Source organism: Orcinus orca, chromosome 18, assembly GCF_937001465.1.
Source record: "Orcinus orca chromosome 18, mOrcOrc1.1, whole genome shotgun sequence".
NCBI classification, from domain to species: Eukaryota; Metazoa; Chordata; class Mammalia; order Artiodactyla; family Delphinidae; genus Orcinus; species Orcinus orca.
Genome location: NC_064576.1, coordinates 55172437 through 55195450, shown reverse-complemented (window position 1 = coordinate 55195450; position 23014 = coordinate 55172437). Strand labels below are relative to the sequence as shown.

At 38.4% G+C, this 23014-nt stretch overlaps 1 protein-coding gene across 2 annotated transcripts in view; it reads right to left on the bottom strand.

The window, feature by feature from the left end:
* The window catches only part of DNAJC15 (DnaJ heat shock protein family (Hsp40) member C15), a 62446-nt gene that overhangs the window by 30599 nt on the left and 8833 nt on the right, over positions 1-23014 (bottom strand). For both annotated transcript variants that reach the window (XM_049701228.1, XM_004274563.4), the window contains exons 2-3: positions 5253-5304; positions 2891-2964 (exon numbers count right to left, since the gene is read on the bottom strand). In XM_049701228.1, the coding sequence (XP_049557185.1) occupies positions 2891-2964; positions 5253-5304 (126 nt within the window). The remainder of the gene's footprint in view (positions 1-2890; positions 2965-5252; positions 5305-23014) is intronic.

Below are 23014 nucleotides of genomic sequence, written 5' to 3'. Positions count from 1 at the left end.
GAGCAGAGACTTCTGTAGTATCCCTCTAATACTGGCTCCACCAGATTCCAAGGAGCCAGTGGCTACATGACAACAGTGAGAGGGAAAGAAACAAACTCTCCATGCATTCCATATGAACAAAATTATTCTAGGCAATATTCCAGAAGAATGGGGAAAAAAGCATGAGAAAAAGAAAGATGAGATTTAAGAAAAAGATGATGTTAAAGCATCAAAGAAGCGAATAAAGTTTAAGAAAAAATGAAAAGAGAACCCATGGGAACTTGAGCCTTGAACATTCTCTTTTGAATGACAGGGATTTACTGACACACAACTACAGTCCCTATTTGTTAGTAACTCTATTTGATTCAATAATGAACACAGCTACAAAATCAAAACACTGTAAATGCTGTGCTTATGAATTTGGCCTTTTGGAATCAGTGCCAAGAGGAAGTATGTATATATTTCATTCCTCAATTCCCCTGGAACAATTAATATTTAAAGAAGTATTTTAAAAACTCCTATCTTCACTGAGGTATAATTATGATGATGATAAAGATATTCCAAGATGTTTCACTGCAAACTGCAAGAGTAGTACTTTGTGGAAAAGGGGCCAGGTTTATCAAAAGACACTTGTCTTAACTTGAAGCCCACAAAAGGGAGGGAAAGGGGGCACGTATCACTTTTCTCTCCTTAAGAAATGCAGGGGCCAGGACTTCCCTGGTAGCACAGTGGTTAAGAATCTGCCTGCCAATGCAGGGGATACAGGTTCGAGCCCTGGTCCAGGAAGATCCCACATGCCACGGAGCAACTAAGCCCATGAGCCACAACTACTGAGCCTGCACTCTAGAGCCCACGAGCCACAACTACTGAGCCCGCACACCACAACAACTGAAGCCCGCGTGCCTAGAGCCCATGCTCCACAACAAGAGAAGCCACCGTAATGAGAAGTCCACACACTGCAATGAAGAGTAGCCCCTGCTCACCACAACTAGAGAAAGCCTTCGCACAGCAACGAAGACCCAATGCAGCCAATAAATAAATAAATTAATAAATAAAGACACCTTTGAAAAGAAAAAAGAAATGCAGGGGCTGCATTCAGGATACCCATAATAATCTCTTAAACTATTCTACGTTATCTGTGAGCCTGCACAGAGCAGTGAAATGTTTCTCATTTTCTTTCTCTCTTTTCCTTTCAGTGTTAAATAATGTAGTTCTACAAAACACAAGTCTATTTATGGTATAAATATATCTACTGAAGATCAGCATAAACAGGAGAGAAATGATTTCTAAAAGTCTCTCAATTTGCTTTACATAAACATATGGAAAGACATTTAAATAACTATGTCAAGCCACCATCACCTAAGTCCCTGGACTATCTCAGTACCCTCTTAACAGGTTTCACAGCTTCTCCTCTGACTCATTCTAGTCTATACGCTTTACAGCAGGCAGAGTGATCACCTAAATTGGTAATCTTGTTGCCCACATGCTCAAAACCTTCCAAAGGCTTTCCATCACACTTATACCAAAATCTGCTATCTTTGTCACAGTCTATTTGGCCCTAAGTGATCTGGCCCAAACTACCACTGTTCCTTCCACATACTCCACTGGAGTTACTCTTGCTGCTAAATTCATTTCCACCTCAGGACCTTTGCAGTGTTCCCACTAGAAAGCTCTTTCTTCAGATGTTCACATAGCCTGCTCCCTCATCTTCTCAGAGAGGCCTTCCCAGACCTATCTAATATAGATTCCTCTCTGCTGTTAAAGAATCAATCTCTTACGCTGATTTAGTTCTCTAAAGAAAACTAAACTCCTACCTTCAACACCGCTACATATTATGTATCTTATGTATTTGTTAATTGTTTCCACTAAAAAGTAAACTCCTAGAAGGCAGTGTCTTTGTCTAGTTCATGACTACCTCCACTCCCCACAATAATGTCCAGCATGTAGTAGGTGCTTAATGAACATTTATTGAATGAATGCTAAATACCTATTAATACTTTAGCCAAATAAAATATAAACAGGAAAACAGAAAATAAACACATGCTCCCTCTAATCACAGACATGCATTTATAAGTCTGCAAAATCACTTGCAGTTCTTTTGACCCCGAGTTTAATTATCTATCATAATATAGTATGTCATCCTTTGAAAGTGTGGTTATTGTTCATGACTAACTAAGCCTCACAAGCCTATAATGCTTTTGCTAAAACAAGCCATTCATTTTCAAATTGCTGTAAGTCAAGCTGATCTATCCCAGATCTTCTGTTTCCCAGAAATCAATGTTTATGTTGTACTGCTTCAGTGAGTTTTCTTTGCATGGTCTCTAGTGGTCACAAACCACAGTTCACCCAGTTCACCACACTATAGCTTTTTAGATACCTACTATCATTCATCTTTTACTTATATTCAGCTCAGCAGAGTAGCTGTAATGCTGGTAGATGAATGTATAAGCCCTATAGGTTTCAAGGTTGGAATCATATAATTTTATGTTTGAGATTGCCAGGCGTGGTGGTACGAGGGAACTAGTTTCAAATTTGAAGATGAAATCAACTTTTGGGTAAGCTCCATCAGGACAGGCACCACGTCTGTCTTGTTCACCAGCTATGCCTAGCCCCTGGCACAGGACAATCACTAAATGAATACTAATTAAACAAGGAAAACAAATTACCTCAAAGTTGATGTAATACTACTAAAAGGAATACGATAATTAAAAGTCAAAGTCAGGAATAAGCTTAGATATAAAATAACATGACCAAGAAACTTAAAAGAAACTAAATCAATAAAGTAAAGTTGCCAATGATACAAACATTTGTATGAAAATCCAAAACATTTTTCTGAATTACTATCAATAATGGCATATAAACAAAAATCAAAGCAAGGTTAGATTTCTAACTAAAGCCATTTTTAACTTACAGGGGTTGAAATCTTCTTTGCAGTTTCTGTGATTACTTGTCCTAGAGGTTTCCAGATTTGAGATGTGTAGCGACCTAAATAGTAACAGGAATAAAAGCAAATATATTTTCTATAATGAAAGCCAACACCCACAAAGTGCTCACCACAGTATTTATTGTTTACTTTATATATGTTATTTTAATACCTATCTCAACATCTACCTGAAAGACAGTCACATTTTTTCAAATTTCTAATTTATTAAATGGAGGACAGATTTCATTGTAATATAATTTTCATAGCTATTAAATTAAGCTTTAGTTCATAATTATAAAATTAGAAAATTTCAATGGTTATGTATAAAATCCTACTTTTATACAATGTTACAGGTCATAAAAACAATAACACCCTAGTACTCAATTTCTCACTGAGGATGACTACTCTCCTAAAAGCTTCTTTAATTTTAGTGCTTTCCTTTCTTAGGCATCCTAATAATCAAAATTCCTCTGAGTCTGGACAACTAAGTATCAATAGCAAAACAGGCCCTAAATTGTTTTGAGGGCATAGAACAAGAATAAAATATTATCTGGCTAATTTACCTTTTGTACCCTAATCAGAATGTGTGTCTACTAATACTAGGGTCTCTTTTCCCAAAGCTCTGCTAGAAAACCAGTTATGACCCTCTGAACTTAAATTCAATATCTAACCATAACATTATTTGCAAATCAAGATTTCTGCTGGGAAAGTTCAACTACATAGATGTTTTATAGGAAGTAACCTGTCTAAACATACTGTCATTCCTGTGCAAACAACATGTTACAGGGAAAAACAAAGGATGCTAGACATAGGAAGATGTGAAGTAGCCAATCTAAGTAGGAGATAAAAAGCTCTTGAGATCAAGTAGAACATTAAATAAAGTAAAATTAAATGAAGCGGAAACCCTAACTCATCTAAATCTCTTATATAAATATCAACTTCCATTTGATTCTACAACAGTATAAAATCTGGCTTTTAAAGTGCCTTAAAATTCCTTCAAAACCACAATCATGCAATCTCAATGTAAAAAAGCAATTAAAGGCTTCAAGAAGTGACATCCGGACATTTACTTTAACTATAGAGGAGAATATCTAGTTCCAATAGTCTAGGGGTACTTTCTCCTAAATTCTACTCTTCAGTCGTATTTGACCCTGAAAGAGAACTGCCTGCTATTAATATTCTAGTTAGTAAACTGAATTTGGCAACAGAGTAGTATGTATAGAATACATACACCAATTCTTCTCATTGTAGAAACAAGACCTTGGCAAAAGTATATCTTTCTCTAATTTCAAATAAAAACCTTACACTTGAATTTGAAATAACTATGCCTATTCTGCTACAGTAATTAATACAAAAATTGTTTTATGTTTATGGGCAAGTTTGTCAGAATTCTTTTTCAGACATGATACTCTTCTCATGAAACCTCAGTAAGTAGTTAACTATAGTTATATGAGACACAAGACTTTGACAGTACAAGAACCAAGAGAATCTGAACCACTGATCTTCCTGATTTTAAAGTTCTTACTGGTAAGGTGCTTTAAACAGAGTTGTGTGGAATTAAATATTATACAAAACAAAACAAAATCTTTTATGTCTCTTTTTCTATTGGATCTCACTGCTTATAACCACAATGGAATGTAGCTCCACCTAAAAAGAAGATCCAATTAACAAGATCAAATCCATGGAACTTAAGAGACACAAATGCTAAATGAAAAATGTAAACCTTTATCAACAAGGAAATGCTCTCAGATTAACATTTAATTAGAGAATAGCTATGCAATTTAAAACTATAAATTAACGGTTAGAAGAGACAGCAATTTTACTTTAAATCTTTATTCTTTCTAAAAAGATTTTGGCAGTAAAAGAAGTTCTCCTGGGTTTGTCAAAGAAATTACACCAACATGTTAAAATGAATGATAAATATACTATAAAGAATGGCTACGCTCATCAGAAAGAACTGACAGCTCAGAAAATGTGTATTCTTATCGGCAAGAAAAAAATATGGGAGAATAAAAGAGCCCCATTATCACTTACACTGCTTCATATTAAAGAGATTTTATTTTTTAATAGTACACTATAGCTCAAACTAAAAAAATGTCAGGAAGATCAATTATTATTGGGGCTAGTTTTCCTAGCTTTTGTATCGTTAATTTCCTTCACTACAAAGTTTATCTAGATTTTGCTGTGCTGACAAATCTTCAGTGACTATAAATGTTGCAAAGAATGGGAACGTATGTCTTAAAATCAAAAACCTCAGAATACTAAGGGTCTTCTCATGAATCACTATAGAAGCTACTTGGAAATATTTCTCCTGCAACATTTATTGATATATATCCTTTATTTATCTTACCTGCAAATCCAAGAGCTGCAATACCTAGTCCCACAGCTATCAAACTTCTTGCCTATGGAGGAAAAAATAATTATCACTTATAGTGTTACATACTGGGTTTTTTAAGTAAATCATTTTAAATAATGAGAATTATGATTAATAACACATTTTCCTCAAGCTCTGTGGTGCAGAATTTTTAAAAATCTTCAGGATTACAGCTAACTTTCAGTGAATTAAAATAATTCTAGATTTCATTTAATTTCCATGTATTTGAATTTGTTCTAACCAAGAGCTTTTATGTTACCTATTGCTAAAATGTTTTCTATAGACTTTTTTTTTTTTTTTTTTTGTGGTACGCGGGCCTCTCACTGTTGTGGCCTCTCCCGTTGCGGAGCGCAGGCTCAGCGGCCATGGCTCACGGGCCTAGCCGCTCCGCGGCATGTGGGATCTTCCCGGACCGGGGCACGAACCCACGTCCTCTGCATCGGCAGGTGGACTCTCAACCACTGCGCCACCAGGGAAGCCCCTAGACTATTCTTAATAGTGGGTTTAATGTATTTATCTTCTATAAAGCTAAAAGGTAAATATTTCCTCCTCATTTACATATGCAATGCTCAATGGACACTGCTATATTTAAAAACCTTGATAAAATGTATCCATGTTTAGAAAAGAAGTCAAACTGTGAAAAATTAGTAAAAGTGATGAATAACTTAAGAGCTAGCTTATTTCTACCTTTCTAGACCAATGTAAAAATTTTACAGTAAGAGCCAAGAATTCAGAATTTAAAGTTATGAGCTCATCCTGATAAATTTTAAATTAGTTATATACTCCATATCAGTCTATGCTTTTCTCCTTAACCACCTTGGGAAAATATTCGTCACAACAGAAAAAGGTTTTATGTAGCCAGGATCAACGGCTGCCCCCCAAGATCCATTTTCCCCTTCTTCTACAGGATCAAAATTCCTATTTTTAGCCAGACACATATTTCCAAGCCCCCCCCTTAGACTTAGGTACAGCTATGTTTACTAAGTGTTGGCTTATAGGATATAAGCAGAGTGGTGTGTGCAGCCTCAGAGAAGTCCTTCATGGGACGGTGGAATGTCCTTCTCCCTTTCCATTCCTCCTTCCTGCTGGCTGCAATGTAGACATTATACCAGGAGCTGCCATGTCGGATAAGGAAGGAAGAACAATGGGATGAAAGGAGACCGCGTCCTGGATGATCATGTAGCTGCCACGGCACCCCTGGACTGCTTCTATTTATGTGAGATAAAAATAAAATGGTCTTTCTAAGATGCTACTACTATTTTCAGTTTTCAGGTACTTGCAGCCAAATCAAATTTTGATGGGATCAGAATTAAGGAGAGACACTATAGAAACGGTTTCTGTCTGATTAGTGGTGAAAGAGGCAAACCCATAAGATCCAAAAACTAAAAAAAAAAAGCTACAATAATCTCACTAGGGAATAGAATGGAGTCATTTCACAACAGTACAGCAGAAATCATAAGATGGAGGTTGAGACTAGATGGATAGTAAAACCAAAAGGCCCTATAGCCATCAGTTTTCAAGTTCTGTAAGGGAATGCAAATCTTAGGAAATCAAAGCCCCAAGTCTTCAAGAGGAGACTCTATAAGGATAAACATCAAGACACAAAGGCCAACTGTATGAAGGTGCTCTAACTTTAACACCCAGTAACTCTCTCTTAGAAGTCTAGAGCTCTTCATAGACAAGATGAGGAAAGTTCATCTAGGTTTCCTCTCCTCAGTTCCAGTTTCTTTTTTTTTTAAAGAGTTAGACTTATTTAAAAAAATAAATTTACTTATTTATTTTGCTTCACTGAGTCTTCGTTGCTGCACGCGGGCTTTCTCTAGTTGTGGTGAGTGGGATCTACTCTTCGCTGCAGCGTGCGGGCTTCTCACTGCGGTGGCTTCTCTTGTTGCGGAGCACAGGCTCTAGGCATGTGGGCTTCAGTAGTCGTGGCATGTGGGCTCAGTAGTTGTGGCTCACAGGTTCTAGACTGCATGCTCAGTAGTTGTGGTGCACAGGCTTAGTTGCTCTGCAGCAGGTGGGATCTTCCTGGACCAGGGCTGGAACCCGTGTCTCCTGCGTTGGCAGGTGGATTCTTAACCACTGCGCCACCAGGGAAGTCCTCAGCTCCAGTTCTAAGATTCACCTTTTCACAAGGCAGAGCACTAGGGCAATCTCAGTAAAGGAAGATTCTTTCCCTGGCAGAGAAGGACAAGCCTAGAGCTAGCTAGCAAGAGGCCAAACAGTCTTTGAGGTTCCCTTCAAGTTGTCTAGATGTAATTACTCCTGAACTGAAGGGAAATGAGTATTGATTTCAAGAAGATGTTCTGTTGAGGTATATTTTTGCCATTTTCTAGAGCTTCCCAGGGGCTACATATTTTGAGTTTTCCAGTCTTATTTTCCATTGGTTCACTTTAAGATCCTCAGTCCAACCGAAGTACTCAACAGGGGCTTCCCTGGTGGCGCAGTGGTTAAGAATCCACCTGCCGATGCAGGGGACACGGGTTCAAGTCCTGGTCTGGGAAGATCCCACATGCCACGGAGCAACAAAGCCCGTGCGCCACAACTACTGAGCCTGTGAGCCACAACTACTGAGCCAGGGCACCACAACTACTGAAGCCCACGCGCCTAGAGCCCATGCTCTGCATCAAGAGAAGCCACTGCAATGAGAAGCCTGCACACCACAACGAAGAGTAGCCCCCACTCACCGCAACTAGACAAAGCCTGTACGCAGCAACGAAGACCCAACTCAGCCATAAATAAATAAATTTATTTTTAAAAAAGTACTCAACTGTTTTCATGTGTGAATTTATTTTCCTTCCTCATAAAACTTGTTTATTCTTTCATCTGACTAGAAATATTTATCTTTGCTATCAAGATCTGACGTATTCTTAATATTTCAGCTTGAACCAGCCACAGAATGGGAGAAGTCATTTGCAACACATAATGATGAGCACATGCCCAAAAATACAGAGAATTTCTCCACATTAAAAAGACAGATGGGGCTTCCCTGGTGGCGCAGTGGTTGAGAGTCCGCCTGCCGATGCAGGGGACACGGGTTCGTGCCCCGGTCCGGGAAGATCCCACATGCCGCGGAGCGGCTGGGCCCGTGAGCCATGGCCGCTGAGCCTGCGCGTCCGGAACCTGTGCTCCGCAACAGGAGAGGCCACAACAGTGAGAGGCCCGCGTACCGCAAAAGAGAAAAAAAAAAAGAAAAAGACAGATGATCCAGTAGAAAATGAACAAGAGTCTGGGGGACTTCCCTGGTGGGTCCAGTGGTAAAGAATCCGGCCTTCCAATACAGAAGACACGGGTTTGATCCCTGGTAGGGGAACTAAGATCCCACGTGCCGGGGCAACTAAGCCCACGTGCCACAACAAAGAGCCCACATGCTGCAGTGAAAGATCCCACATGCCGCATTGAAGATCCCGTGTGTCACACCTAAGACCCAACACAGCCAAAAATAAATAAATAAAATATTAAAAAAAAAAAAGAGTAGGTCAGGGACTTCATAGAAAAAAATCTAAATGGCTAATAAACATATGAATACTAACAATAACCACAAAACCAAAATGTTGCAGAAATATTAATACGAGAATATAAAGATCTCTGGCCTTTGTGAAATTTGTTCTATCCACCGATGCATCAAGCACCAAGCAATAATATCTACACTTCTAGGGTTATTCTGAGGATAACATTAATAATGTATGTAAAGGACTTAGCACAGTGGCTTGGCACATAGTAAACAGGCAGTAAACGTGAACCACTTTAATGTTATCAATAAGAATAACTAGCTATTAGGAATGTAAGTGGTGTAACAGAAATACGAACAATGTTTCACAAACTCTTAAATTTGTCCAAGTAAAAGAAGATTCACAGAAGTGGTTTTCGAGGTAGGCCGTGGAAAATGAATTGGTCTTCTCTAGGTTAGATAATCCAAATTTTTACATTTTGAAAAATGCATATTTGAAAAACATAAAGTCTTGAAAAGTTGAGTTATTTTAATTTCACAATTTTATAGGTTGATTATTGCATCATTTTTATTATTTCTACTATTCAAATATATATATGAGACAAATAGTTGCCTCATTATTCTAAAGAGATTTTTATGTCAAGGTATTTATATCAGAAACATTAAATCATCAGACATTTGCTCATTTATCACTTTAATCTAACAATATGTAAGGCTCAATTGCGTTTAACAATTAAAACTTCAATTTAATTTGACAAATTAAGTATTGAGTACTCTGATGATTATCCTCCATTTGTCTCTCCAGATTCATTTTCCACCCTTCTCTGCCTTGCTCTTTACCTCTGTCTTCCCTTATCTCAAAAGACTACGTTATCCAGTCCTTGCTTGCCCCCTCTCGCTTCTGGTTGGGTTTTGCCAATGAGAGGAAGTGTTGAACAGAACACCATGCACTGGTTACCAATCCCAGAAAAGGACTCTATACATTTCTGCCCATTATATCTTGGTATCAAGGTTGTGAAGGAAAACACAACAGTCAGCACTAGGTAGAACAATGATTTACTCATATAGAGAAGAGACAGAGTAAGATCAGCTCCAGTCATGTGCACTAGTCTCATACGGCTAGTGGCTGCCAGCCAGCTGACAAAGGGAAATTGGCCCACAAGCACCCTCCCTCTCTTTATCCCACACCATCCCTACAGTCTGAAATACTGAAAGCTGGGGGCAAGCCTGAAACGGGGGACGATAATCCCACAAAGTACAGGTTGTGTGAGCTCCAAGTGTTCCAAGTCCAAGACCCATTCTTACGAGGCCAAGAGGGGTTGAAAGGCTATGCACATGAGACTTTTTCCCAACAGGAAGGATCAGCAGAAGAGCAAAGAGTGGAAGGAGGTAGAAACAACAGTACAACGTATTCCCTGCTATATTTCCTCTTTGGCCATGGCTCTTGTTGAGTGGCTCCTCTTCCATACCTGTGACTCTCACTGGGTTCTGGAGCATAGTTCCCAACCCCTTGCCTCTTTGCCTGAGTGGATAACTGTTTCCAACTGGTGCTAGTCCCTGGGTGATTCATCATCCCTTTTTGGTTAAACTATGCCCACAACTCTGCAAATAGTCCCTTCATTAAACTATGTTCCAAAAAACTATCCATTACTACCAGGACCCTCAATGATACAAGCATGACTGTACACCAGTCACTATACACAACAAGGTAAAGGCCTATATCAAATGGGTCCTCTACAGGATGCTAAACATGGTGAGCCTCCAACGTTTATGCTAATCTCCCAAAGATCTTTATTTTTAACCTATCACATTTATTTCACTAATGTATGCTTAGATGTGTTCTGTCTCCTTAAGCTTTCCTAGATAGCAAGAGCTTTTAAAAAATCTGATGAACTCTATGGAGCAACACCTTAGAAAAGTGCAAATATATATATACACCCTAGAAAAGCACAAATATTTTTGTATATAATTTGAAGGAATCCATGGGTTTACCTGAAGCCCTTCAGCTCACAAACCCCAACATGAGAACCTCTAAGAAATAAATAAATGTGGGGCTTCCCTCATGGCGCAGTGGCTGAGAGTCCACCTGCCAATTCAGGGGACACTGGTTGGATCCCTGGTCTGGGAAGATCCCATGTGCCGTGGAGCAGCTAAGCCTGAGTGCCACAACTACCAAACCTGCACTCTAGAGCCCATGAGCCACAACTACTGAAGCCCACATGCCTAGAGCCCATGCTCCGCAACAAGAGAAGCCACTGCAATGAGAAGCCCACGCACTGAAACGAAGAGTAGCCCCTGCTCACCACAACTAGAAAAAGCCCACATGCAGCAACGAAGACCCAACACAGCCAAAAATAAATTACTTAAATAATTTTTTTTAATAAATGTGGACTTCCCTGGTGGCACAGTGGTTAAGAATCTGCCTGCCAATGCAGGGGACACGAGCTGGATCCCTGGTCCAGGAAGATTCCACGTGCCGCAGAGCAACAAAACCCGTGCGCCACACTACTGAGCCTGCACTCTAGAGCCTGTGCGCTGCAAGTACTGAAACCCATGCGCCACAACTACTGAAGCCCGCGCAGTCTAGGGCCCGTGCTCCACAACAAGAGAAGCCACTGCAATGAGAAGCCCACGCACCGCAACGAAGACTGGCCCCCACTCGCCACAACTAGAGGAAGCCCACGCGCGGCAATGAAGACCCAACGCAGCCAAAAAATATTAAAAAAAAATTAAAATTAAACAAATGCCCACTGAAATAAGAAGGGTGTTTCAGTTACTTTGAGTTCCCAGAGCATATCAGAAGATCTGCCATTTATATTTCATTTCTCATTCATTCAACAATAGTACAATAAGAAAAATAATGCTAATGCCAGAATTAATCTCTATTTCTGAAGACTAACTTTATAGAAAGATAAACACTAAAGGCCTTGCAACCTTTAAAAACAACAAAAACAAACCCAAATTAGGTAGATCATTGGAGCAAATAAGAATGTTCAATAAATGACCCCAAACTGTGCAATCAAGTCTTACTCATCCACACTGAAAATAGACAAAGTATTAGCATAGCTAATCAACAACTCATTTCTTATTGGAATTAAATTACTTATTGGAAGGGGACTGTATCTGATTTACCTCTTTAATAGTATTTTCAATTAATTTGATATTAAAATAGTTTATACCTTTTGAGCATAAACAACTGATAACAAAAATCTACTATTTGGAAGTAGAACTCAACTTGAAATTTTAAAACTATTATGCGTCCTGCACTACCAGATTCCTGTACTCTGTAATAAGAATAAAGGTCCTCTGCATGAAGTTTTCTATGGAAATACTGTCAGAGAGATAAGCAAATAAGTTAAAACTTTAACCTCAAACGGTCCAGAATAAGAATATTATTTGTTTCCTAGAGAAAAATATTTATCTACTACCTGTTTTTCAGTCACTAGAAAGTCATTTGTATTTTTTTTTCAGACACAAATTTAGAGAGCTCTAAAACAACAAATTCCACCAACTCTCCACATACATGAATGACCCAAACAGAAAAAAGAGATCATCTAGTTGCAAATACAGAAGACAGGAAGCACAGGAAAATCCATCTGAAATCTGAGCAAGTAGCTCACGCAGAACTCTCAGCCATACCTTTATCTGACCTTAAATTTTTTTAAAGTAAAATAACATCTAAAGCATACTGGGGCTTTAAAAAACAAAAGCCCATGGTTCATTTGGCATAACTGTGTAAATATCAGAGAATTCCATCAACATCTTCTCTATTTGACTACTGTTGGAAAAAAATTCACATATGCTTTATCACTATGCTATTTCACATTTACTTAAACTTCAGTGTTGTACCTTCAGGCTAACAGGATCTATTTTATTTCTTTTATATACGTAACACCATATTTGATCTATGTCAAGCACAATGATGTGCTTCAATTTTTATTCTGAATGTTTTTATAAACAATGATGCTTTAAAACTAAATTGCCAGTAACAGAACAAAAACGACACTGAAAAGACAATTTAAAAGCAAAATGGAGAGTGAGGCAGTGTTAGTACCATAAGTACTGTCATTGTTTACCAATTAGGCAATAACCAGGTTAAATGTCTATGATTGCTCATGCAACTAGACTGATATCACGTTACATCTGTGTTTTTACAGAAACTAGGGAAATGTTGCTACTTTTTTGACTTAGGGAAATTAGAGTATGGGCTGAAAATAAGACAGGCAGTGTGATTTAAAAAGAAAGATATGTATACACCTGTACTCTGGCCTAAGCTAAAATGGCCATAGGTTTCAAACATATGTAGGAGACAGCAGATGGTAAATGTGGATGCCATACAAGGTATTTTTGTTGTTGTTGTTGTTTTAAACATCCACAAGGCTGCCTTCAGGAAGTTTTAGTTTTGAAACTTTTTCTTTGAAGGTTCAGATGGTTAGAAAAGCAGCTAACACTTTCTAGGCCTGCAGAAGATCTAAATAAATTCTTAGATACATTTTTTTCTATATAAAATTATGCGAGCACATATTTATAACAAGTTGATCTTTCTATAAAAAAGGTATATATGTGCACATATATGCCTAAAAACTAATACAGTTACAAATCAATTAAAAATTCTACCAACTAATTCTTTTACAACTGGTCCAGACCAGTGTTTGGGGAAAGTGGTCTATATAAGAAAAATAGAAAAATTCCATTCATACCAAATTTGGAAATTCAGTTTTTAACAATCTCACCATAGTCACCACAGAAAACAAAGATGATATGTACACATATAACTAATTTATGTGTTATTGGCCGATGGTATTTAATTAAGTTTTTAAAAATTCATGACAACTTTAGATCATATTTCTCAAAAATGCCAAAAAGCATAGTTTTCACTGCATCCCCTGTGACCATACACAATGCATGAATATTTTAGATTTTAAAATGTCCAAGCATATGTATAATAGCATTGCAGAAATTAACGAACAGTAAATTCCCAGTGAAGTCACTGACTGATTTAAAATGGCTGGAGAGTTACCATAACGAATCCTCTGCCTAGGGACTTCCCTGGTGGCACAGTGGTTAAGACTCTGCACTCCCAATGCAGGGGGCCAGGGTTCGATCCCTGGTCAGGGAACTAGCTCCCACATGCATGCCACAGCTTGCCTGCAAGCTGCAACAAAGGAGCCCACGGGCCACAAATAAGACCCGGCGCAACCAAATAAATAGAATAAATAAATAATTATTTAAAAAAACAAAAGAATCCTCTGCCTAGACTGCTAAAGCTGACTGGAGAAAAGTCTTATGAACACACTACATAGCACCATGACAAAATTATGGTTTCTGATGGCGGCTGGGCTTTCAAATCCACTCAGTATCATCATCTCCTTCATCCTTGATTCATACCATTCCCCATTCCTTTTTGCTCTTACTGTTCTAAATTTTACTTTTTTCATTAGCCTTCATGTTTTTTACCCATGAAGCAAGCATGAACTTCCTCAATCTTCCCTTTCACCCCTGAATGTATAACCCATGTGCTTCAAAGTTAATCAGGCCTGGGCTCCAATTCCAGCTCAACATTTACCAAATCTGCGACCCTAAGCTGATCTCTCTAGGCCCATTTCCTCATCTATAAAATGGGAATGTGGGAATGTGAAAACCTAATCACAGCGTGCTCAAAATGATTTATGAGAAAAGATTATGAAAAATGACCAACGAACTGTGTAAACGTGGCAGATGCCTGTTAGTTCTTTCTTCACTCCCACAATTTTACTCTTAATCCTTTCTGTTCTCTGCTCATTCCTCCTGGAAAATCCCGGCTTATTTCAAATAGCTTTAAGGTCACCTCCAGGTAAAACTTACGCCACCCATCTCCTCACTCAAGTAAAACTTTTTAGTGACTCCATGGTACTTAGCAGTTCTATTATAGTACATAGCACATTATTTAATAATGGCTTACCTATTTCAAACCCTTGCTAAAATGTGAGCTTCTGGAGGTAGGGACTGTTTACCTCTTTGGATTTCTGAAATCTAACAAAGTACCTAGTACATAGTAGGTTCTCAAAAGTTAATATAATGGGATGAAAATGATCTTAAGAAGCATTCCCACTATCCAGATGCCTTTTGGAACTTGAATTATTTATGTACTGTATTGGTGTCTGCTAGTGGATGGAATTATGATTGAAATGGGAAAATATAATGGAAAATGATCGTTACATTTAATCAAGAAATTAACACATAATCATGTCTTAAAATATTCTGGACCAGGTATATATATCCAAAAGTCTCACAGAAGAAAAAGAAAATGAAGTTAAGGGCCTATGCCAGGTAAATTTCATTACAAAAATGAAATGAATATAATTCACAGATCCATGTAGAAAAACATGAAGGAGTAACTGAATTGTTAAACAAAGAAAAATAACAACACTCCAAATAAAAAAAGTCAGGCATTTTTTCAAGCAGCCATTTGGAGACTCTCCCATCTCTGAGTATTTCAAAGAGATAGACAATAAACAATAGAAATCAGAAAAATATACAATGGAAAGTGACATGTGCTATGAAGAAAATTAAGCAGCCAAAGAATTACGTGTGGGGACTTCCCTGGTGGCACAGTGGTTAAGAATCCACCTGCCAATGCAGGGGACACGGGTTCGAGCCCTGGTCAGGGAAGATCCCACGTGCTGTGGAGCAACTGAGCCCATGCGCACAACTACTGAAGCCCGCGTGCCTAGAGCCCATGCTCTGCAACAAGAGAAGCCACCACAATAAGAAGAATGCACACTGCAACGAAGACTAGCCCCCGCTCGCTGCAACTAGAGAAAGCCCACACACAGCAACAAAGACCCAACGCAGCCAAAAATAAATAAATAAAAACAAATAAATTAATTAATTTTTTAAAAAGCCAACAAGATTTATTAAGAGACCGGATGTGAGGTTTAAAAGAAAGAGAAGATGATGAATGGATAAAGAAAATGTAGTGCATATGTACAGTGGAATATTATTCACCCATAAAGAGAAGGAAAGTCTAGCATTTGTGACAACTTGGATGAACCTGGAAGACATTACACTAAGTGAAATAAAACCAGACACAGAAAGACAAATATTGATTGATCTCACATACATGTGGAATCTAAAAAAGTCAAAAACTCATGGAAGCAGAGAGTAGAACAGCGGTTAACAGAGGCTGGGGTGGGAGAAATGGGGTGATGTGGGTCAAAGTTCCTGTAAGATGAATAAGTTTTGTACTTGAAATTTGCTAAGAGTAGTAGACCTAAGCTTTCTCACCGTATGTGTACATACATGTGCACAGACGCGTGCACACACACACACACACACACATATACACACAGAAGGTAACAATGTGAGGTGACCAATGTGTTAATTAGCTTGAATTATGGTGATCATTTCACAATGTATATGTCTATTAAATCATGTTGTCCACCTTACATATATACAATCTGTATTTGTCAATTATACCTCAGTAAAGCTGGGGGGAAAGAATGTCAAGGTTATTGCCTTACACAACTGGAAGAATGGAGTTCCCTTTTGCTGGGAGGAAAGTCTGTGAGAGGTAGTGGGGCAGAGGGAAGGGCTGTCATAAGCTCCTTTGGTCTTGCTTTTCTAAATACACGCCACCCTCAGTGTGATAAATAAAACCCAAGCAAAGCTGTACATGAATTCCTAACACCTGGGGAAGAATCGGTCTCATCTACTAATGGAAAAGAAGAATGAGCAGGTTGTCTCAAAATACATCCTTTGTTATCCTGCAGTGGCTCAGTTCTCAAGGGTTAATCACAAGCAAATCACTTTCTGCTGAACTCAGTGTTTTATGCTGCCTTATTATTTGGTTCAATTTCTACAAAGAAAGCTATTTGAATTTAAACAGCAAGTGGAAAGGAGAAAAAAGGGAAGAAACAAGAAAGACTGCTTGGCAAATCAGCAGAATTTGAGAAAGAGAGGTAGTGCACATGCAGATCAAAAGAAGGAGAGCAAGGGAATTTATATTCCAGAAAAAGTGTCAGACATGATAAAATGACATTGGGAAGAGAATTTTTACAATTATCCTTCCCTAAAAATTTCAAGCTGGCATGAATGTTCCAGATTTTCATATCTAAATCCACCTGGCCCTTACCATTACTGTTCCACTGCCAAAAAAAAAATACACTTGAACTTCTCTCAAAGCACCAATTCTTTAATTAATTTAAGTGAAAAATTTTAATTAAGTAAAAAGAAAAAGCAATGTTAACTACATCTTACTTGTTTGACTTTAAAGTCACTTTATTTTAAACCATAGGCAAGCATTAATATCTACAGCATGACTAGAGAGTAAATAAAAGGGCAAAACAAAAACAAACTGAAACAGTAAAACAAAACCCAAAAGCAAACATAATAAGAAACAAGGGGCTTCCCTGGCGGAGCAGTGGTTGAGAGTCCGCCTGCCGATGCAGGGGACACGGGATCCTCCCCCCCGGGAGGATCCCACATGCCGCGGAGCGGCTGGGCCCGTGAGCCATGGCCGCTGAGCCTGCGCGTCCGGAGCCTGTGCTCCACAATGGGAGAGGCCACGGCGGTGAGAGGCCCGCGTACCATAAAAAAAAAAAAAAAGAAAAGAAACAAAACTCTCAGGCTCAGGACAAATGAGTACTTCTCCACTCTAATATAATGAACAAAAAATTCTCCAAACTGAAATCCTTGCTATAACTGATGATCTTATGAATAACCTTTTAAGTACTGTTTAGCATTTATTCAGTGACCCACTGATACAAACCTTGTCTCTAATAACGCAAGCAGCTTTCTTTGTTCACGTTAAATGTGACTAGCCAGAAAGTCCTGTCCCAATACCAACCTAGTTCTGGTCGCCTCAGAGGGTACCAGGAGTCCCTGGGTTCATCACAGGTTTGCCAAACCTGGCTGCACATTTGGCTTCAAGTTCTCAAACCCAAGGATACTGTGATGGTTCACTTTATGTGTCAGTTTGGCTAGGTCAGTCAATTAAACCTCAATGTAGGTGTTGCTGTGTTGGTATTTGGTACATGTGGCTAACATCTATAATCAGCTGACTTTATTAAGTAAAGCAGTTTATCTTTGATAACATAGGTGTGACCATTCCAAGCAGTTGAAAGGCCTTAAGAAAACTGAGATTTCCCTGAGGAAGTAGAAATTCTGCCTCAAGACTTAGCTGCTGTCTGAAAGTTGCCAGCCTGCAGGCCAGCCCTACAAATTTTAGACTTGCCAGCCCACACAATTGTGTAAGCCAGTTCCTAGAAATAGATAAATAATACATTCTACTTAGTTCTGTTTCTTTGGAGAACCCTGGCTGGAACATATTTCTACTGTGTTTCAGGACCAGAAAATAATGTTTTTAGGTATATCGCCCTGACTCATTCATTATTCACTAATTCAACATTTATTTAAACATTTAATCGGGGTGCTTACTACAAACCAGGCACTGTACTAGGGGTTGAGATATGGATCAATAAGGTCACCTCACAAAGGTTACAAACTGATTCACAATCTCAAAACAAAACCTGAGTCCTCAAAAACTTACTAGTTTGCTTTTATATTTTATTTCTCCATAAATTTATCTAATTTCTTTTAGAACTTACTAGATTTTTAGCCAGAAATATTTCTTAGGATAATAAAGGGATGGTTATTCTAGGTGTAAATGACTCTCAAAAGTTGACACATGACACACCCTCTCTTCGGACCAGATTTTAAATCAGATCATGGACCATAGATAAGATTCCCTCTAGGCTATTTGCAAAGGCACATGGTTGTAATCCCATCCCTTTGTCATGTTACCTCATGATACCTCATCAATGTGCAGAGACACTGGAGTTAAGACCCAGTGCTTTATACAGCTACACTGAGATAACCAATGTGCTGAGAATAATCTAGTGCACAGATTTTACTAATTAGTGTTAACACATTCCATCAAATTTGAAACAAGCACGCACTAACTAAAAACTCTCTTTAAGATGTATACGATTATAATAATATAGTAATTGACATTTTTAATTGGTAAAAACTTTCACTTTAACACTAGGTTTAACCTGAGGGAGAGATTGCATTTTTCTATCTTTATTACAATTTAGTAAGTCAGTGCTAGTAGGGAGTAGTGGAAGTAAAACGCTGAAAGTCGGTTTCAGCAGATATTTGATCAGAGGCTGCCAATAAGAAACTTGCACTTACCCTTACATGTTTGCCCTGTGAGCTGGTCCCTACCTGTGTCTGGACCAGGTCACTTCCCAAAATAAGCTCTCCGTCCTCTGAAGCTGCTGGCTCTAAGGGACTTGGGGTATCTGAGTCATATCCCTACTACCCTCATTCAGTTGAGTCTAATATGTCTCCACCCTTCTGTTTCACCACTGTTCATACAAAGATAGTATTATCGACCCCAGTCCCTAACACAGAAGGATGTCTGGTATATATATGGCTTCTCAGTTACTAAATAGCAAAGAAAAATGGAATGACTCTAGATAGGCAGCAGGAACAAGTGAATTTCCAAATATGAAAGAAATCAATGCCAACAGTACCCTCTCCCCTATTCAAATACTCCCACCTCTCTACATCCCAGTTTGTCTATTGTAATCCCAGACCACAACTTCATAACTTGTCTCCTTTACTGAACTGTGAGCCTCTAGAGAGCAAGAAGCAGGTACTATTCATCTTTGTATTCCTAGAATACGTATGGGTTAAATAAAAGTTAGTGTTAACTGACTGCATGGATGAATGTGTGTGTAGATGGTTAGGTGGACAGGTGGCCAGTTGCTAAGTACTCTGCTTCTGGGTCACAGATGGCTTCTGAGAAGAGTCCAGATAAAACTGAAGGATAGGGTCAATGCTAGACCAAGAGGGAAAAGGGAGGATACAGGAGAGAACAAAGGTTAGAAGCTGGGAAACCTGAATTCTGATTGAGATTCTGTCCTTAACTCACGGTGACCTTAGGTTATTGCAATTGAATATATGTGTACGTTGGAGGGCAGGGATCATCTACACAATATGTTAAATATCTACAGAATATGTTAAATACAGACTAGACCAGTAACCTATAAAATATTTCAAACATAGAGCAGACAACGTGTAAAATATAAGGTCAACTTCCATCTATTTAACAATATGGAATCATCTCAAGATAATAACCCTAAGCAGACAGGCCAAAAGGGGCAAGATTTTCAAAGTCAAATTCTAATTAGAAAATTAAGCCAGAATGATACTGAAAGATGACTTCGGTGTTTGGAAGACATCTGTTAGGAAGTAAGAACTATGGCAAGCTTTACATCCGTGCTCTGTGGCTCTTCATGCTAGATGTGTCAAGTCTATCAGTGAAGCCTGTGAGACGCGTTCTTTGGCCTGAAGCTTCAGATATATCTGCTCTAAAAAGCTTGGTCTTCTGGGCAATTCAAGGTTCATTTAGTTCTAGGAGTTAGTTTCTTTAACTTGTTTGTCACTGCTATTTTATTCACTGGCCCTAAATTTCTCTCTTTCAAATTTAAGGATTTTCCTTAGTTCTTTCTATTATCTAAAATTTGGAGAAAAGGGACTTTTTTTACCTAACAGATATCCTTTATCATTTTGTTACTGTACTTTTATTGTTTTATTGACTTTTATTAACTTATTTTTGTCCAATAACTTCCTGAATTAAGAGTTCTACACTATTCCTGAATTAAGTTCTAAACTATTTTAGCCTACCCTCAAATGAGCCTTCCCTGCCTCTTTCCCCCTCACACAATCACACACTTCTCCCGCCAATTCATTTATATATTTTCTTTTTCGGGAAATGTTCTATTTCTATTTGACTTTTGAAAGGTGCAAACTGAAGTACACACAGTACTCTACGAGCAGACACATTATACTTTTATACAGAAAAGATATGTTTTGGGAATTCCCTGGTGGTCCAGTGGTTAGGACTCTGTGCTTCCACTGCAGGGGGCCCAGTTCGATCCCTGGTTGGGGAACTAAGATCCCACACACACACAAAATATATATATGTTTCTGTTTTATTTTCAATAGTTTCCATAAGATGTCCAATGTTTTGCTGGCATTTTTAGAGCTGAAAGAAATGATAGAAAACATCTAGCCAAAACCCACTCCACTTCCTCCATTTTTACGGAGGAAGACATTGAGGTCCTGAATAGTCACATGCCTTGTCCAAGTTGCAGCCATTGTTTTTTGTTTGTTTGTTTGTGTTTTCTTTTGTTTTTAATTTATTTATTTTTGGCTACGTTGGGTCTTCATTGCTGCACGCGGGCTTTCTCTAGTTGCGGCAAGTGGGGGCTACTCTTCATTGCTGTGCACAGGCTCCAGTAGTTGTGGCGCATGGGCTCAGTAGTTGTGGCGCGTGGGCTCAGTAGTTGTGGCGCACGGGCTTAGTTGCTCCGTGGCATGTGGGATCTTCCCGGACCAGGGCTCGAACCTGTGTCCCCTGCATTGGCAGGCGGATTCTTAACCACTGTACCACCAGGGAAGTGTCACAGCAATTGTTATCAGTGTCTGCACTGGGACTGGAACACAGGTATCCTAATTCCAGACCACAGCCTAGGTCTTCAAGCAACAATTTAATCTCCTACAGTCTTTTAATAGATTATAAAAATCATTCAATTATCTTTCCAGTGTGAGCTCATACTCAATGCAACATCCCTAACTGACTTTAGTGCCCATTCACAAACCTTTTGCCTTGTACAACTTCTTACTAGGTAGTTTGATAAATTACCCAGAGAAAATAGTGTCATTTAATTGTCTAATGTCAAGTTAGATCCTAGCACTGGTCCTTGATGTCCTCACTCCTTATATAATTCCCTATTTTTTTTTTCACAGAATTTTACCTTCCCTCAACCTCCAACAAGAAGTTGTATGTTCAAAACTCCTACATTTAATATAAAACTAACAGTTTGTTAAGTATGAAAGTAGGATTACTAGTACCTCCTTCAACTTCTGGATGGGGCCATGTGGCAATCTGTCACACTCCAGTATAAAGGCCATTAATAATGAGAGGCATGCATTTAGCCAACAACTCAAAGCCTTACAATTGTCAAGGGAGTGGTTCAATGAACATTCTCAAACTGATGCTACGAATTCAAATTGGGACAATCTGTCTTGAAGGTAATTTCACCATAGGAATCAACAGCCTTAAACATATTCATGTCATTAGGCTCAGAAAATAATCAGAGAGGTGCATAAAAACTTTTATATGAGAATATGCATCACTGCATTATTTATAATATATAAAACTGGAAACAATTTGAATATCCAACAATAGGGGAATAATTAAATAAACTAAGGCACATCTAAAATATGCATCCACAATTAAATAATATATTGAGGAATGTTTACAGACCACGTTAGAGAATAAAAGCAAGTTATATGACGGAATGTTCAGCATGTATGCACACAGGAAAAAAATGGAATGCTATAAAACAAAACATTAACAGTAGTTATATATTCTTATTACCTACCTTTTATCACTAAAACAAAATCTTTGGATCACAGACTTTGGAATTCAAAGAAATATGGTTTGAATTACTCTCTACATATCAGCAACATAACCTTGGCCAAGTTACTTAACCTCTATACTAGAGCTTCCTCACCTGTAAAATGAAATAAACAATACCTACCTCCTTGGGTTGCTATGAGTTTTTAAAAATTAGGACATACATATACATCACCTAGTACTTTACATGTGGTAAACATTCAATAAATGGTACCTACTTCAATTACTATATGATATTATTATACAATTGTTTCTTTTAAAATCAGGGGAAAAAATAAAGGTTAAAAAAGAAAAGTTGTGGTAGATCCCACCAGTCAGAAGGGTTTAATAAATAACTTAAGTCAGAAAACCCTCTGATCTGTCTACTTTAAAATAAACTTTAAAAACAAATTCTTCAACAGAAACAAATATACCTCATCTTTGGTATCTCCCTTTTAATCCTGCACTTAATTTTGCACGCTGACCATAAAAGTGATCTTGCTGTGTCTCTAGCTAGCCTCCTCCCTATCATGTACTTTTTTTTTTAACATCTTTATTGGAGTATAATTGCTTTACAATGGTGTGTTAGTTTCTGCTATATAACAAAGTGAATCATCTATATGTATACATATATCCCCATATCCCCTCCCTCTTGTGTCTCCCTCCCACCCTCCCTATCCCACCCCTCTACGTGGTCATAAAGCACAGAGCTGATCTCCCTGTGCTATGTGGCTGCTTCCCACTAGCTATCTATTTTACGTTTGGTAGTATATATATGTCCATGCCACTCTCTCACTTCATCTCATCTTACCATTCTCCCTCCCCGTGTCAAGTCCA